Below are 16,807 nucleotides of genomic sequence, written 5' to 3' on the forward strand. Positions count from 1 at the left end.
CACTCTCCACACACACACACACACACACTCTCCACACACACACACACTCTCCACACACACACACACACACTCTCCACACACACACACACACACACACACACTCTCCACACACACACACACACACACTCTCCACACACACACACACACTCTCTACACACACACACACACTCTCTACACACACACACACTCTCCACACACACACACACACACTCTCCACACACACACACACACACACTCTCTCCACACACACACACACACTCTCCACACACACACACACACTCTCCACACACACACACACACTCTCCACACACACACACACTCTCCACACACTCTCCACACACTCTCCACACACACACACTCTCCACACACACACACTCTCCACACACACACACTCTCCACACACACACACACACACACACTCCACACACACACACACACTCCACACACACACTCCACACACACACACTCTCCACACACACACACTCTCCCCACACACACACACACACACACACACACACACTCTCCACACACACACACTCTCCACGCCACCAAAGAAACCCACAAATTTAAGTAAGGATTTCATTTTCCAGCAGGACTTGGCACACTGCCCACGCTGCTCCAAAAGTAACAATTGGTCTTAGTTATATATTATTAAAATTTTCTGAGACACTGATTTTTGGGATTCCATTGGCTGTAAGCTTCATAATCATCAACAAGAAAAGAAATATAATATATTAGTTTCACATTTTGAACTGAATTACTGCAATAAATTCACTTTTTATTATTATAGTAATTTTTTGAGATGCACTGGTACACGGGGAGGTAGAGCAGGTAGAGCGTGGCCTTGTGGTACCCAGACAGAGTCGTGTCCTGATCTCAGAGACGCAGGATAAGCCTGTAGTTCAGCTGAACAGCAAACGAGATTCTTCACTGAAATCCTTTTTAGCTTCAGTATTTTTAGCCGGGTTTTAAATCCCTGCACTTTTAGACCCTCTCCTTACGGGGATCCACCTAATTGGATTGGGAGGTTTCCATGGCGAAGAAGATGCAGCAAGAATCCTGAATGGTAGGATGGTAGGGATGTGGGAGGGGCTTGGAATTTGGGGGCAGGGCTTTTGACTTAAGGTTTCAGAGGAGATTTAGAGGGAAGGTTTTAGTTATCTGACTGCTGATACCATCAGGTGATCCGTTCGATCGTCCATCAATACTTCCTTCTATCTATCTCTCCGTCCCTCAATCCATCCATCCATCCATCCATCCATCCATCTGTTAATCTAAGAAGAACCATGGGATCTTCAGAAAAAAGCATCAAAGTCCTGTTGCTAGGTAAGAAGCTACAAGACCTACAGTTTTTTTTTTAAATCCCTAAAAAGTTTAGAAAAAAGACTATTTTTAATAATCGAATTAATAAAAACACCTTAAAAATTGTTGAGCAACTGACTGAATTTGGGGATTTTTTTTACAGTGTAGTGATTATTTAAAGAAAGCTAAGAGATTAAAATCAATGTTCTGCTTATTATTACACCCCTTCATTTTAACCTTAATTTCTATTCAAGAATTACATACGAAAGTTTCAATTTTAAAATATAAAACAAGAAAAAAAAATGACGGATAATTTCTAATTGCTATTAAATTAGAAAATATTTAAAATATTGATGTAAATCTGCAACTGTTAAATATCATGATTAGAAATCCAAAAAAATGTTGCTTTCCTAAACTTTCCTAGATTTTAATTTTTTTTTTTTTTAAATACAAATCAATACAAATCCGTTTCAATTTTTGATGGTCTAGTTTTTATTTTATAATTTCAGAATGTAAATATGTTACTTTTTCATCTATAACCTCTATACACACACTAAGGCCTGCTGTTGTTTTTAAAAAGTAGAATCGATTTTAAAACCTAAAATTCTACATGAATCTAAATTTAGTTAGTGGATGTTCTAAAACAGCATTTGTCCAGCTTAATGTGTTTTAACAAAATACTATCATATATACTTAAAACCAACCACTGTTTAATTGTAAAAACTCTAATTGTGTTTTCTGTTGGAGAGTTAATATAAAATTGTCTTTTCAAGACAATGCCTGTTTACCTGCACTGTTAAAATTTATTTTAACATGATGAGTTTTACATGGATAAAGATAAGGTAAAGTAATTAAATACTAGAGTTTTTAAGTTACGAAGTTTCTTAAGTTTCTTATCTGTTTGTCTGAATGCAGCATAAGTTTTAGTAAAATTCAGTGCAGTTTTAAGAGTTTTATTGAACCAGGAAATAAAACAAGACCAGTTTTTAGTCTAATCCACTAAAAACAAGCTTTAGTTTGTGAATAAAGCTGTTTTTAACATTAGAAATGAAGCTGTATTTAAAGCTCTGTTGGTTCAGGGTGTGTAGGAGTGTGATTAGAGTGGCTGCAGTCTCTGTAACTCCATTTGACAACAATCCAGGAGATTTTATCTGTTTTAAGAGCAGCTTTATCTCTGCATGTTTGCTCCTGTTAATCTAATTAAGCTACTGAACTACGAACTTTAACGGCCTGAGCTTTAATAGATCACAACTCAAACTGTTCAGCTCTCCTCACTCTTTACTCAAAGATTCAAAGAGTTTAGTATCATGTGCACAGTAAGAAACAAGTTTCCTCCTACAATGAAATTCTTTCTTTGCTCCTCACCAAGTAAAACACTGAATAAAGATAAAAGTAGAAAATGTACAATAAAGAAAGAACTAATCAAACTAAATATAAATATTAAATTGATGTTGCACTTACATCCAGGATGGAAATATACACATGATAACAGAAATGTGTTATGGATATTATTTACAAGTCAGTACATGTTATCTACAGCAGTGAAATATGAAAAAAGTAAAAAATAAAAGAAAAAAAAAAAAAAAAAAAAAGTGCAATTATATATATATTTTGCAGTAAATTAGTTTTATTTATTCATATATTTCATACTGTGGTATACTGCAGGTCAGGGAGTACATTTTCTATAAATATATAATATTGGATGATTTTCCTCAATAAATAAATGAGTAAGTATAATATTTACGTCTAATTCGTTTAACTGGGTTCTGTTTATCTACTTTAAGGAGTTAAAATGGTGTGAAAATCTGATTATGTTTTAGATCATATTTATGCAGAAAAATCTAAAGGGTTCACAAACTCTTAAGCATAGCACTAGTAATAACCTGGAGCCAAAGCAACCACCTAGCAACACCATACCAACCACCTAGTAAAACCATAGCAAACATCTAGCAACACCACAGGAGTCACCAGGGACACCAAAGCAAGCAAGCACCTAGCAACAGCTTAGATAATCATCAGGGAAAACAAAGCAACCACCTAGCAAGCACTAAAAACACCATAGGAGTCACCAGGAACACCAAAGCAAAGCATGCACCTAACACCACCATAGCAACCACCTAGCAAAACTATAGGAGTCACCAGAAACACCAAATCAAGCACCTAACACCATTGCAAACCACCTAGCCACACCATAGGAGTCCCCTGGGACACCAAACAAGCACCTAGCAACAGCATAGTAAATAATTAGGGAAACCAAAGCAACCACCTAGCAACACCACATAAGTAATCTTAAAACACCAAAGCAGCCACCTATCAAGCACCAAAAACACCATAGGAGTCACTTGGGACACCAAACAAGCACCTAGTAAAACCATAGCAACCACCAAGCAACACCATAGGAGTCAGATGGGACACCAAACAAGCACCTAGCTAAACCATAGCAACCACCTAGCAACAGCATAGTAGATCATCAGGGAAACCATAGCAACCACCTAGCAACACCTTATGAGTCACCTGCGACACCAAACAAGCACCTAGCAAAACCATAGCAACCACCTAGCAACACCATATGAGTAATCTGGGACACCAAATCAACCACCTATTCAGCACCAAATACACCATAGGAGTCGCTTGGGACACCATAGCAAGCATCAACCAACATCTTAGGAATCACCAGGAACACCAAAGCAAGCACCTAGTAAAACCATAGCAACCACCTAGCCACACCATAGGAGTCACCTAGGACACCATGATAGTCGTCTAACAACGTTTATTTAAGACACAACAGAGCTACACACACACACACACACACACACCTCCACACACACACACACACACACCTCCACACACACACACACACCTCCACACACACACACACCTCCACACACACACACCTCCACACACACACACACCTCCACACACACACACACACACACCTCCACACACACACACACACACACCTCCACACACACACACACACCTCCACACACACACACACCTCCACACACACACACACACACACACACACACACACACACACACACAGCTTAAGTGTTCAGCAGTGTTGATCTGATAACAGTTTAAAGGTTTAACAGTGTTTACACTGAAGGGTTTAAAACTAAATTATTTGTATGTTTTATATATTTATTATATTTATGTATTTTCTCCTCGTTTCTCTTATTGGCCGCTGCAGGTCAGGTTCTGGATGGGAGCCAATCACGGCTCAGTCTTTAGCTTGTTTATTTCGAGTCCGCTCTGCTATATTTAAGGGTTCTCTGTTTGTACACTCAGATTAAAAAGTGTCCTTTACCTGGACAGGTAACAAATCCACACCTTAATCCAGCTTAATCACTCCCAACAACCTTTTCAAGAATTTCCCCCCGGGGATCAATAAAGTATCTATCTATCTATCTATCTTAAATATATATACCGCTCCGGAATAAAACAAAAGAGCACTTAAAAATTATTTTGATTTTACCAAATTGAAAACCTCTGGAATATAATCAAGAGGAAGATGGATGATAACAAACCATCAAACCACCAAACTGAACTGCTTGAATTTTTACACCAGGAGTAAAGCAGCATAATGTTATCCAAAAGCAGTGTGTAAGACTGGTGGAGGAGGAGAACATGATGCTAAGATGCATGAAATTAAAACTGTGATTAAAAACTAACCAGGATTATTCCACCAAATATTGATTATTTCTGAACTCTTAAAACTTTATGAATATGAACTTGTTTTCTTTGCATTATTTGAGGTCTGAAAGTTCTGCATCTTTTTTGTTATTTCAGTCATTTCTCATTTTCTGTAAATAAATGCTCTAAATGAGAATATTTTTATTTGGAATTTGGGAGAAATGTTGTCTGTAGTTTATAGAATAAAACAACAATGTTCATTTTACTCAAACATAAACCTATAAATAGCAAAATCTGAGAAACTGATTCAGAAACTGAAGTGCTCTCTTCATTTTTTTTTCAGAGCTGTAGTTTATGATTCTGATTAAACTTTATTAAATTAAACTAACCAACAAAACAAAACTGCGGTGGTTTCTAAATTCACCCTCGATTGCAAGAACTGCACTTACAAGTAGTGTATTTAGAAAGGTCATGATTTAGAGTCTATTCTGGTCGAAGTGTATTTTTTAAAAGTAATTTTAAGTGTATTATATTATAAATAATTCCAGTAATCATGCTTCTTTTACCTTTTAAAGCGGAGTGGAAATAGAGTTTTTTTATTGTAGACCCGGTAAGTTTTCTACTAGATTCTCTTTATTTGCTGTGAGGATTTGATTGCATTTAATGACATCACCATCCACCAGTAGGCAGGGCCAATAATATCATATTTTCTAACCTTCCTGACTCCGCCCTCTCTGTACAGGTGCTGAGGAATCTGGGAAAAGCACCATCATGAAGCAGATGAAGTAAGCCCTAAACACTACTTTTTTTTTTTTTTTTTTTTTTACTGTTTTCAACAAAAGAAAAATTCTATTCTATTCTTACCAGTTTCAGTCCCTTTCAGAACAAGCCGTTTAAGAGCTCTGTTACTTTAATGCCACGAACAGTAGGTACAGATCCCTCCCTCAGAAGAAGTCTGCTGCCAAATCCTGCAGTGTACTGTCTACGGTTCTCAAGTTTCTGATTCTGATTAAACATTATTCAATTAAACTAATCAACAAAATAAAACAAAAATAAATAAAAATCTTTTTAAAGGTACTTTTAACTGCGGTGATTTCTAAACTTGCCCTCGATTGCAAAAAATAAATTCAATTCTATTCTGTTCGTACCAGTTTCAGTCCCTTTCAGAACAAGCCGTTTCAGAGCTCTGTTATTTTAATGCCACGAACAGTAAGTATAGATCCCTCTCTCAGAAAAAGTCTGATGCCTAATCCTGCAGTGTACTGTCTAAGGTTCTCAAGTTTCTGATTCTGATTAAACTTTATTAAAATAAACTAACCAACAAAATAAAACAAAAATAAACAATCCTTTTAAAGGTACTTTTAACTGCGGTGGTTTCTAAACTCGCCCTCGATTGCAAAAAAAAAAAACGTATTCTTGTGTTATTCTATTCTATTCGTACCAGTTTCAGACCCTTTCAGAATAAGCCGCTTATGAGCTCCGTTACTTTAATGCCATGAACCGTAGGTACAGATCCCTCTCTCAGAAGAAGTCTGCTGCCTAATCTTGCAGTGTACTGTCTGAAGTTCTCATCATGCAAACCAAAATGGTGTTCCTTTAAATGATCTAGTGAGCCGGGTTGGTTCTAGGCAAGAGAAACCAAATGACGCATAAAAGCAAATGATTCCTGACATTAAACTTTTGGATAAAATTAATAAATTGTTTCAGTGATTGGAGTGTTTATAGCGGCAGTCAAGACACAACTGGAAATATAAAGCACGCAAAAAGGGCTGTTTTATATTTTAAGTCTTAAACAAGGTACCAAATGTAATTCCAAAAACTAGGAATTTATACCAGATCAAATATAATTGCCAGTTGAGCCAGATGTAATTTAATGTAAAATAAAAAATATATATTGCATAAAAATATTGTAGCTGTAGAAGTGTTTTCATTTTTGTTTTAATTTTAAAATGCATGGATCTGTGCAAAGCTTTAATCAGCGAGAATCTCTGTGTATAGAGTTAATATATATATAAATAAAATAAAAACGTATTTTAGTAGGTTTATCTCTTAGCAGGTTTTGAATCTTGATTTAATTTTTTTGATAAAATCGATCTAAAAGCTGATCTACTGTAATTAAGCCAATTCTACATGAATTAAACCCAACTCCTGTATAGAGTTAAATCTCCACCTACCTTAAGGGATCCAAAATCCACAAACTTCACTTCTGTTTCCTCCTGATCCTCCGAACCGATCCCAATACTAGAGAAAAATATAGATTTTTTTAAAAATCTTCCCGAAGCTCTTCAGCAGAGAATATACCAGAGAATCCCAACCAGGAATCTAATATAAAAAAGGGCATCTCTTTATAACACAGCCCATAATATGTACCGGGTCTTACTTGTTTTTAAAATATAATATTAATAAAGAATAAAAAATTAAAATATAAATAAAGAAATAAGGAAGTTATATTGAATTTTGAATTGAATTGGTGACACACAATCTTCAGTCTGAAGAATTTTTAGGGTTTTTATTATTTTATTTTAGGAGATTTGTACTGAACATTAATATTTATACAATAGTTTTACAATAAAATAACAGATTCTTAACAGGTGGGTCGTGGACAATTTGTAAAAAAAATAAATACATTAAAAAAATACATTTAAAATTAAATAATACTCATCTGATTTTGTACTTTTTGTAATATTTAGAAAAAAAGACAGTTTTCTTTTTATTTTATGTTATTTATTTAGTATTTTTATTCATCTCATTTTCTCTACTTGATTTACTTTTGATTTGATTTTTATCTTTGCATTTAATTTATTTTGTCCTATTTTGTCCATTTATTCTATTTTCTGTTTTACCTTTTATCCTTTTATTTTATTTCCGTCACTTACTTTCTTTATAATCTTGGTGTTATTTTTAGCTACTTTATTTTTTAGTCTCCTATTTTTCTTTCTTTGTGTTTATGATGCTGTGTTTATTATTCTAATTATTTCTTTCTTCTTAAGTAAATCCTAACGTTTGTGCACAGTGCACAGGTGTGGAAAATACCTTCACTCATAATTATAAATATAACGTTAAAACTGTGTTTTTAGTGCTTAATTCACCTTTAAACATCTCCTAACTCCCAGTAGTCGCTCTGCAGTCTGAGAGCAGGTGAGAGTAAATCCAGGTGCTCCTCAGGTGAAGGTGGAGGATCAGGATTCAGGTGAAGAGCCAAACAATTAGCGCAGCTCCTCCTTCAGCTCCGCGGTGTGCGGTGTGAACGCGCGTGCACGCGCTTTTAGTACTGTAGTAACCAGTTAAATCATTAAAACTATGAATAAATTAAAGATTAAACAGTATATCTACCTGTAATGATCTACCTGGCCAGATAGCTAACCGGCTAACACAGCGCAGATACAGCTAATCTACCTGCTCGCTCACTTACTCACCCAAGACTCTGATTGATTGGATGGTTGGGTGGGTGGCTCTGATTGGGTGGCCAGGCACGCAGGTGGTATTACGTCACCAGGTGAGCGGTAACATATTTTTACGCGTTTTTTTTATTAATTTCCAAAAAAACAATATAATACAAAGACATGCAAGATTTATTAAAACATTTAAAACATGCAAACAAAACAATAGCTTTAATAAGCTAAAAAAACACTTTTATAACTTTAAACTTTTTTTTACTTAATTTTTGTTGCTAAGACTTTATTTAAGAATATCCATAAATAAATCAAATTCAACAATAAATAAATTAAATAAGGGTTTACATTTAACAAAATTGTATTAATTTGTACTTTTTACCATACCTTATTTATTTGTTTATTTATTTATTCATTTACTTACTTATTAATATATTTTTTTTAATCTTTAATATAATGTTACATATCTACGTCCAATCCATTGAAGCGTACAATGAGTGGGTCATAAATAAAAATACAGTACGTTTACATGCATGACAATGTAAATAAGTATATTTGCCTTTTTTTTTTTTATTTCTTTCACTCTTGCACTGTTTTGTAAAAGTATTAAAACAGAATATATATATATATATATATATATATATATATATATATATATATATATATATTTTATTATCTGTTGCCTCTGTTGCCAATCATGGTGAATTTGTGGCTTCCTTGCATCCTCTAAAAATTACCAAAATCAAATGATCAGCTTGTTATCAAAAAATAAAATCTATGTTTAAGGTTCTTATATCCACAGGAACACCGAAGCAAAACATCATATTTTTCGACCCCAAAAATATAATTAATTCCATAGATGGTTAAAGACAATCAGTAACATATGTAGATTTAGTTATTAAATAAAAAGTGTTAATTTTGTGTGTGTGTGTGTGTGTGTGTAGGATACTGTACCGTGGGGGGTATACGAAAGAGGAGCAGTTGGAGTATAAAGCCGTGGTTTATGGGAACATCCTGCAGGCGGCTCTCGCCATCACCAGCGGCATGGAGATCCTGCAGATCAAATTCGACACGCCAACAACAACCGTCAGTATAAATATATACATACAACTCCACTTAAAATTCTCTGATTTTACCAAATTGAAAACCTCTGGAATATAATCAAGAGGAAGATGGATGATCACAAACCATCAAACCACCAAACTGAACTGCTTGAATTTTTACACCAGGAGTAAAGCAGCATAAAGTTATCCAAAAGCAGTGTGTAAGACTGGTGGAGGAGGAGAACATGATGCCAACATGCATGAAATAAAAAAAAACTGTGATTAAAAACCAACCAGGGTTATTCCACCAAATATTGATTATTTCTGAACTCTTAAAACTTTATGAATATGAACTTGTTTTCTTTGCATTATTTCAGGTCTTTTTGAGCCATTTCTCATTTTCTGTAAATAAATGCTCTAAATGAGAATATTGTTACCTATAAATAGCAAAATCAGAGAAACTGTTTCAGAAACTGAAGTGCGACATTCATTTCTTACAGAGCTGTATATATATTGTCGCTGTCCAATGAAAAACAAGTAACTCCATTTTTGTCGATTTTTAATTTACTACATAAAATTGAACAGACAAACTGTACCTTACACTGTAAATGTTTTTAAATAAACAGACCAATATAAATACTTAAAAATAACCTGAAATAAACTCTTTTTAAGTTACGTTTTTTCTCTCTCCTAAAGTTGCTGTTTTGGAGATACTTTATATATATATATATGGTATGTGATTTTAGATGTTTCGCGTATATGTTTCAGATCCTTATTATTTTAGTCAAACACAACACAAATAAACACAAAATGTTCAATTTTTAAATTAAGGTTTTTTATTATTAAGGGATTAAAAAATCCAAATACACAAATTTTTTGCCCCTAAACCTAATACATTTTTTTTTGCCCAGTCTCTTTTTTATGGTGGAGTCATAAACTCTGACCTTAATTGAGGAAAGTGAGGCCTGCAGTTCTTTGGATGTTGCTGTGGGTATTTTGTGACCTCTTGGATGAGTCGTCGCTGTGCTCTTGGGGTAATTTGGGTCACTGGCCGGCCACTCCTGGGAAGGTTCACCACTATTCCCTGTTTTCTCTATTTGTGGATAATGACTTTATAATCTCTTCCAGACTGATAGACGATCAATGACTTTCCTTCTTATGTGTTCCTGAACTTATTTGGATATTGGCATAATGTCGAGATTTTGAGTATTTTTTGGTCTACTTCTCTTTATCAGGCAGGTTTTTTTTAAGTGATTTTTTGATTGAGAAATCAGATGTGATAAATCACAGTTAAATTATGTTTTTTCTCCCTTAATAATAAAAATCCTAACTTTTTTACGTTTGTTTAATGTGTATATATGAGTATAGGATGACGGGAAGAAACTGCAGAAGTTGGGAGACACTGTGGAGGAGGGCACCATGCCCTCAGAGCTGGTGGAGATCCTGAAGAGTCTGTGGAGAGACAGCGGATTTCAGGCAGCCATCGAGAGATCTGCAGAGTACCAGCTCACAGACTCCGCAGCGTAGTGAGTACAGCAGTGCACAAACCCAACTTTTACATCAACAATAAACAGAATAGTAAATTCAACCAGCAGCTCAGTTTCCTCTGCTGAGAAGAGTTTGTTGAACACGTCCAGGTAGCTGCACCGTTACAATAGCAATCCACCAAAGACAGAGCTCACCTGATCTACTCTTAAAGAGAATGATGAGCAAGATTGAGACGCTCTGATTGGTTTATTTCACGTTACGCCCAAAATTATAATGACCACACCCATGATTAATTAAGAGAATAAGTACATGCCTTTTACATGTTTCAGTTATGAGCCAAGCAAGGTGTACTTTTCCCACCGTTACGATAGCAAAGACACACTGACACGCCCTAAATTAAGCTCAATCAATCAAGAGAGCACCTAAAAATTATGAGTTTCTTTGATTTTACTGAATTAAAAACCTCTGGAATATAATCAAGAGGAAGATGGATGATCACAAACCATCAAACCACCAAACTGAACTGCTTGAATTTTTGCACCAGGAGTAAAGCAGCATAAAGTTATCCAAAAGCAGTGTGTAAGACTGGTGGAGGAGAACATGATGCTAAGATGCATGAAATTAAAACTGTGATTAAAAACCAACCAGGATTATTCCACCAATTAAGGATTTCTGAACTCTTACAACAACAATGTTCATTTTACTCAAACATAAACCTATAAATAGCAAAATGTATTACTGTTATTTTTTTCCCAGAGCTGTATATCCTTGAAACAGAAAAATAACAATATTTCCAATTTTCCAAAACATTGAAAGCGATTAAGCATAAAAATATGATTTTTGTGTTTTCTGAAATCTTACAAATATGAAATTTACAAGAATTAAAAATCTTACGGTGATTTTTTAATCATTTCAGGGCAAAAAGTCACATTATTCTGATAATAACTCATATGTGTATTGTATTAAAACACTGATGGATGTGTTTGTGTTTAGTTATCTCTCTGATTTGGATCGGATCAGCGCACCTGATTACATCCCCAACGACCTGGACGTGCTTTACGCTCGCGTCAAAAATACTGAAATAGTGGAGGAACAGTTCACTCTCAAAGACTACAACTTCAGGTAAACACACACACACACACACACTAGATGCAGGAACATTGCTGTGGGAAGGATTTGATTGCACGGCTCTTCAGGAGAGTGAGTAGTAGCAGTAGTAAAGTCAGGTACGCTCCTCTGTCCTTGCAGGATGTTTGTTGGTGGGGGTCAGAGATCTGAGAGGAAAAAGTGGATCACCTGTTTTGAAGATGCTGCCTGCATCATCTTCTGCGCCGCCCTCAATTCCTACGACATGGCCCTGGTGGAGGACGAGGAGGTGGTGAGTTTACACTGCAGCACCCAATAATTAATATACACATAGTGATTCCTACTACTGCTGTACTGGAGGTCTACCTGGTGAAAACAGGTGAGCTGCAGGTTGTTTAGAATGAAAACCTGACACTCCTAGACTACAGGTAACCTACTCTAGAGGTTACTAAGTCTAAGTACAACAGTCTGGAGGTAACCTTCAGCGAGACATAAACTAGTCCAGGGATAAAAGTCTACAGGTAACCCTGATCTAGAGAAAACTTAGTCCAGGTACAACAGTCTAGAGGTAACCCTGGCAAAGACGTAACCTAGTCAAGGGGTAACGTCTAGAGATAACCGTGGTTCGAGATGTAACTCAGTCAAGGTACAACTGTCTAGAGGATATCAAGTCCAGGCATAATGGTCTACAGGTAACCCTGGTCTACAGGTAACCCTAGTCTAGAGGTAAACTAGTCCATGTACAAAAGTGTAAAGGTAATCTAGTCCAAGTATAACAGTATACAGGGTGTATAACAGTCTGTAGGTAACCCTGGTCTAAAACTTAGTCCAGGTACAACTGTCTAGAGGTAACCCTGGCCAAGACATAAACTAGTCAGGGAATAATGGTCTACAGGTAACCCTGATCTAAAGGAAACTTAGTCCAGGTACAACAGTCCAGAACAGAAGTAACTTAGCCCAGGTACAACAGTCTAGAGGTAACCCTGGTAGAGACGTAACCTAGTCAAGGGATAACGGCCAACAAGGTAACCCTGGTCTACAGCTAACCCCGGTCTAGAGGTAATCTAGTCAAGGTACAACAGTCTAGAGGTAACCTAGTCCAAGCATAACAGTCTTCAGGTAACCCTGGTCTAGAGGTAACTTAATCCAGGTACAACATTCTAGAGGTAACCCTGATCGAGACGTAACCTAGTCCAGGTACAACAGTCTACACATAACCTTGGCCTAGAGGTAACCTAGTCCAGCCATAATAATCTACAGGTAATCCTGGTCTAGACGTAACCTAGTCTAGAGGTATTCAAGTCCAGGCATGACAGTCTACAGAGAACTTGGACTAAAGATAACATCATCCAGAAAAAAATCTAGATGTAACAAGTCCAGGAACAGCAGTCTACAGGTAACCTAGTGTGGAAGTGATTTAAATACAGCCATGGTGTTAGCATTAGCATTCTCAAACAAAAATCCCTGATATTTTCGTTGCAGAAACACACACTAGTTGGATGTAATTTGCTGTAATTTAGGGTTTTTCTCTTCTACAGAACCGGATGCATGAAAGTCTTCACCTGTTTAACAGCATCTGCAACCACAAGTTCTTTGCCGGCACCTCTTTAGTTCTCTTCCTCAATAAGAAGGATCTGTTCAAGGAAAAGATCAGCAAAGTGCCGCTGAGCACCTGCTTCCCCAACTACAGCGGTTCGTCTCTCTTCCTTTACTCTTCCTTTACTTTACACCAATTAGCATGTTGCTAACTGCATCTACATTTACATGCTGTTCTCACTCTCCCCTGCAGGCAGTTACAGTTTTAGACGTTATCCTGATGTAAATTTTTAGTCATCTTTGTCATGACCAACATTAAACTTGAAATTAATGTTTATTGACATTGGTGGCCAGCTGGGTCTGATCACATTACCAGGCTGAAGAGAATCAAATCTGGCTTTTTGCTTCAGTCTGACTTATCGTCGTGAAAACAGTTGGTGGAATCGTTAAGAATTTGCTTAATTTCGCAGGTTTGCCTGATCTTAGTGCACACAGGGCCAGGAGCTAATACTGTACATCAACTGGATTTAACTTAATATAAATATTAAACAGAAATAAGGGTGAACATAAATTATTGATGTTGCAGCGACATTACCAGAACATTTTTAAAAGGTTCAGAAAGCTTTACAGGTTGAACGTTCTAAAAGAGTTATCTGTAACCTTTAGAAAACGTTCTACTCACGGAATATTGTTAGCTGGGGACTCAAATTCGGGTGTTTTTAGGTGGTTTTAGGTGGTTTGTAGCAGCAGTAGATGATCACCTATTGCTTTGTTATTCTTCCTAACTATGACCTGCTGTTCCTCTCTGTTCTCAGGCTCAAACACCTTCGACGACGCCTCCAACTACATCAAGCAGCAGTTTGAGGACCTGAACACTAATAAAGGAGGAAAACCCATCTACACCCACATGACCTGTGCCGTGGACACCAAGGACATCGAGAGCAACTTCAGCACCGTCGCCGACACCATCATCAAAAACCTGAAGGAGTGCGGACAGTTGTGATCCCAAAACCAAAAATCACCAATCTGTCTGTGTTTAATAAAAACAACGAGATCAGATCATAAAAATCATAAAACACAAATCAAATCCTCCTCCTCACTCTCCTCCCACAACACCACTCAGCCAATGAAAAGCTTTCCCTCTCATCCAATCAGTGCAGCTCCTCGGTTCTTCATTAGATACTGAAGCTGTTCAGTCTCCTATCTATCTATCTATCTATCTATCTATCTATCTATCTATCTATCTATCTATCTATCTATCTATCTATCTATCTATCTATCTATCTATCTATCTATCTATCTATCTATCTATCTATAGATGTCCGTCTACCTACCCTTTTGTCTGCTTATCTATTTATCTACCTTTCTACCTGTCTGTCTACCTACCTGTCTGTCTGTCTGTCTATCTATGTATCTAACCATCTATCTATCTGACTTTCTATCTACCTATCTGTTTATCTCTTTGTCTGTCTGTCTATTTTTTTTATATCTAACCATCTATCTACCTATTTATGTCTATCTATCTATCTATCTATCTATCTATCTATCTATCTATCTATCTATCTATCTATCTATCAGAAGAGCAGAAGATCAGTGCAATCAAATCCTTCTAACCATATATCCACCTTTATATGTCTACCTACCTGTCTGTCTATCCATGTCTGTCTGTTTATATATTTATGTAACCATCAGCCCATCTGTCTGTCTACCTATATGTCTATTTATTTGTCTACCTAACTATCTACCTATCTGTCCATCCATCCTAACAAGAGATCGATGCCTCATTTTTAAAACAAATAAATCACTAAACTAAAGATAAAGTGAAAACTCTATTGGTAATACCCAGTTCTCTCTTTTTCAGTGTCTGCACTTGACTTTTACACAAAAAGCTGAGTTTTATTTTATTGAAGGTGAGTCGGGTTAATCAGGATGATGCATCTCTGCACAGCACGGCTGAGAGAAAGTGATGAGGATCTGTTTGTGTTTGCTCTGTGAGAGCAGAGTTTAGAAACAAATCTGAAACTGAATTCAGAGGCTTTAGACAAGGTTTTACACATTTCCTTCATTCCTTCATATTTATCTCTATTAGTTACTGTCCATAAACAAAGAAAGTTCTTGTAAACAAATAATGCTGTAACATTTGCTGTTTTAAATGTGGTTATTTTAGTGAATTAATTATAATAATTGTCTGATTGTATATTAATAATTGCAGATGTGAAGGCTTTTACACACAGGATGTGATTAATTCAGACGGAATCAGAATATGAGACAGAATCTTTCAGCAAAAATGTGAACTAGTGTGTGATCGAGTCTGAATATTTCACATTATATTACATATCCAAAGTCTGTTTTTCTCACATTTTTTAAAAAATATATTATTATTAGTTCATCCTGATAAATTTCTACGTCTGTAAATTCCAGTTCTATAAACAGAAATAAATGATCAGCCTGTTCTGTTCTTTTACTCACATTATACACCCTTACCTATTAGTGGCTGAGACACAGAGAGATCATAGGCGAGAGAGAGAGGTAAAGAGAAAGTGGGTGAGAGAGAGTGGGAGAGAGATAAAAACAGTGAGTGAGAAAGAGAGAGAGAGAGATAGTGGACGAGAGAGGTATAGAGATCATGGGCGAGAGAGAGAGAGAGAGAGAGAGAGAGGTAAAGAGAAAGTGGGTGAGAGAGAGTGGGAGAGAGATAAAAACAGTGAGTGAGAAAGAGAGAGAGAGAGATAGTGGACGAGAGAGGTATAGAGATCATGGGCGAGAGAAAGAGAGAGAAAAAAGAGAAAGAGACAGTGGGCGAGAGAGGTAAAGAGATAGTGGGTGAGAAAGAATGAGAGTGGGTGAGACAGAGAGATACTGGGCAAGAGAGGTATAGGGAAAGTGGGCGAGAGAGAGATAGAGATACTGGGCGAGAGAGGTAGATAGTGGGCGAGAGAGATATAGAGAAAGTGGGTGAGATGGAGAGAGAGAGAGAGAGAGAGAGAGAGAGAGAGAAAGAGAGAGAGAGAGATTGTGGGCGAGAGAGGTATAGAGATAGTGGGTGAGATAGAATGAGAGTGGGTGAGACAGAGAGATAGTGGGCAAGAGAGGTATAGAGATAGTGGGCGAGAGAGAAAGAGAGAGAGATTGTGGGCGAGAGAGGTATAGAGATAGTGGGTGAGAGAGAGAGAGAGAGAGAGAAAGAGAGAGAGAGAGAGATTGTGGGCGAGAGAGGTATAGAGATAGTGGGTGAGATAGAATGAGAGTGGGTGAGACAGAGAGATAGTGGGCGAGAGAGGTATAGACATAGTGGGTGAGAGAGAGAGAGAGAGAGAGAGAGAG

At 36.7% G+C, this 16,807-nt stretch overlaps 2 protein-coding genes across 2 annotated transcripts in view; both read left to right on the plus strand.

The window, feature by feature from the left end:
• iqsec1b (IQ motif and Sec7 domain ArfGEF 1b) overlaps positions 1 to 16,807 on the plus strand; it is a 333,817-nt gene that overhangs the window by 276,485 nt on the left and 40,525 nt on the right. The window lies entirely within an intron of this gene.
• Positions 1,136 to 15,927, plus strand: LOC103030277 (guanine nucleotide-binding protein G(t) subunit alpha-2). The gene is made up of 8 exons (XM_049471855.1): positions 1,136 to 1,326; positions 5,681 to 5,723; positions 9,275 to 9,416; positions 10,742 to 10,899; positions 11,855 to 11,983; positions 12,110 to 12,239; positions 13,486 to 13,639; positions 14,299 to 15,927. Exons 1-8 carry the CDS (start codon positions 1,287 to 1,289, stop codon positions 14,484 to 14,486), a joined length of 984 nt encoding a protein of 327 aa, XP_049327812.1. The 5' UTR covers positions 1,136 to 1,286; the 3' UTR covers positions 14,487 to 15,927.

The sequence above is a fragment of the Astyanax mexicanus genome, chromosome 24 (assembly GCF_023375975.1).
Source record: "Astyanax mexicanus isolate ESR-SI-001 chromosome 24, AstMex3_surface, whole genome shotgun sequence".
In the NCBI taxonomy this organism is placed as follows: Eukaryota; Metazoa; Chordata; class Actinopteri; order Characiformes; family Acestrorhamphidae; genus Astyanax; species Astyanax mexicanus.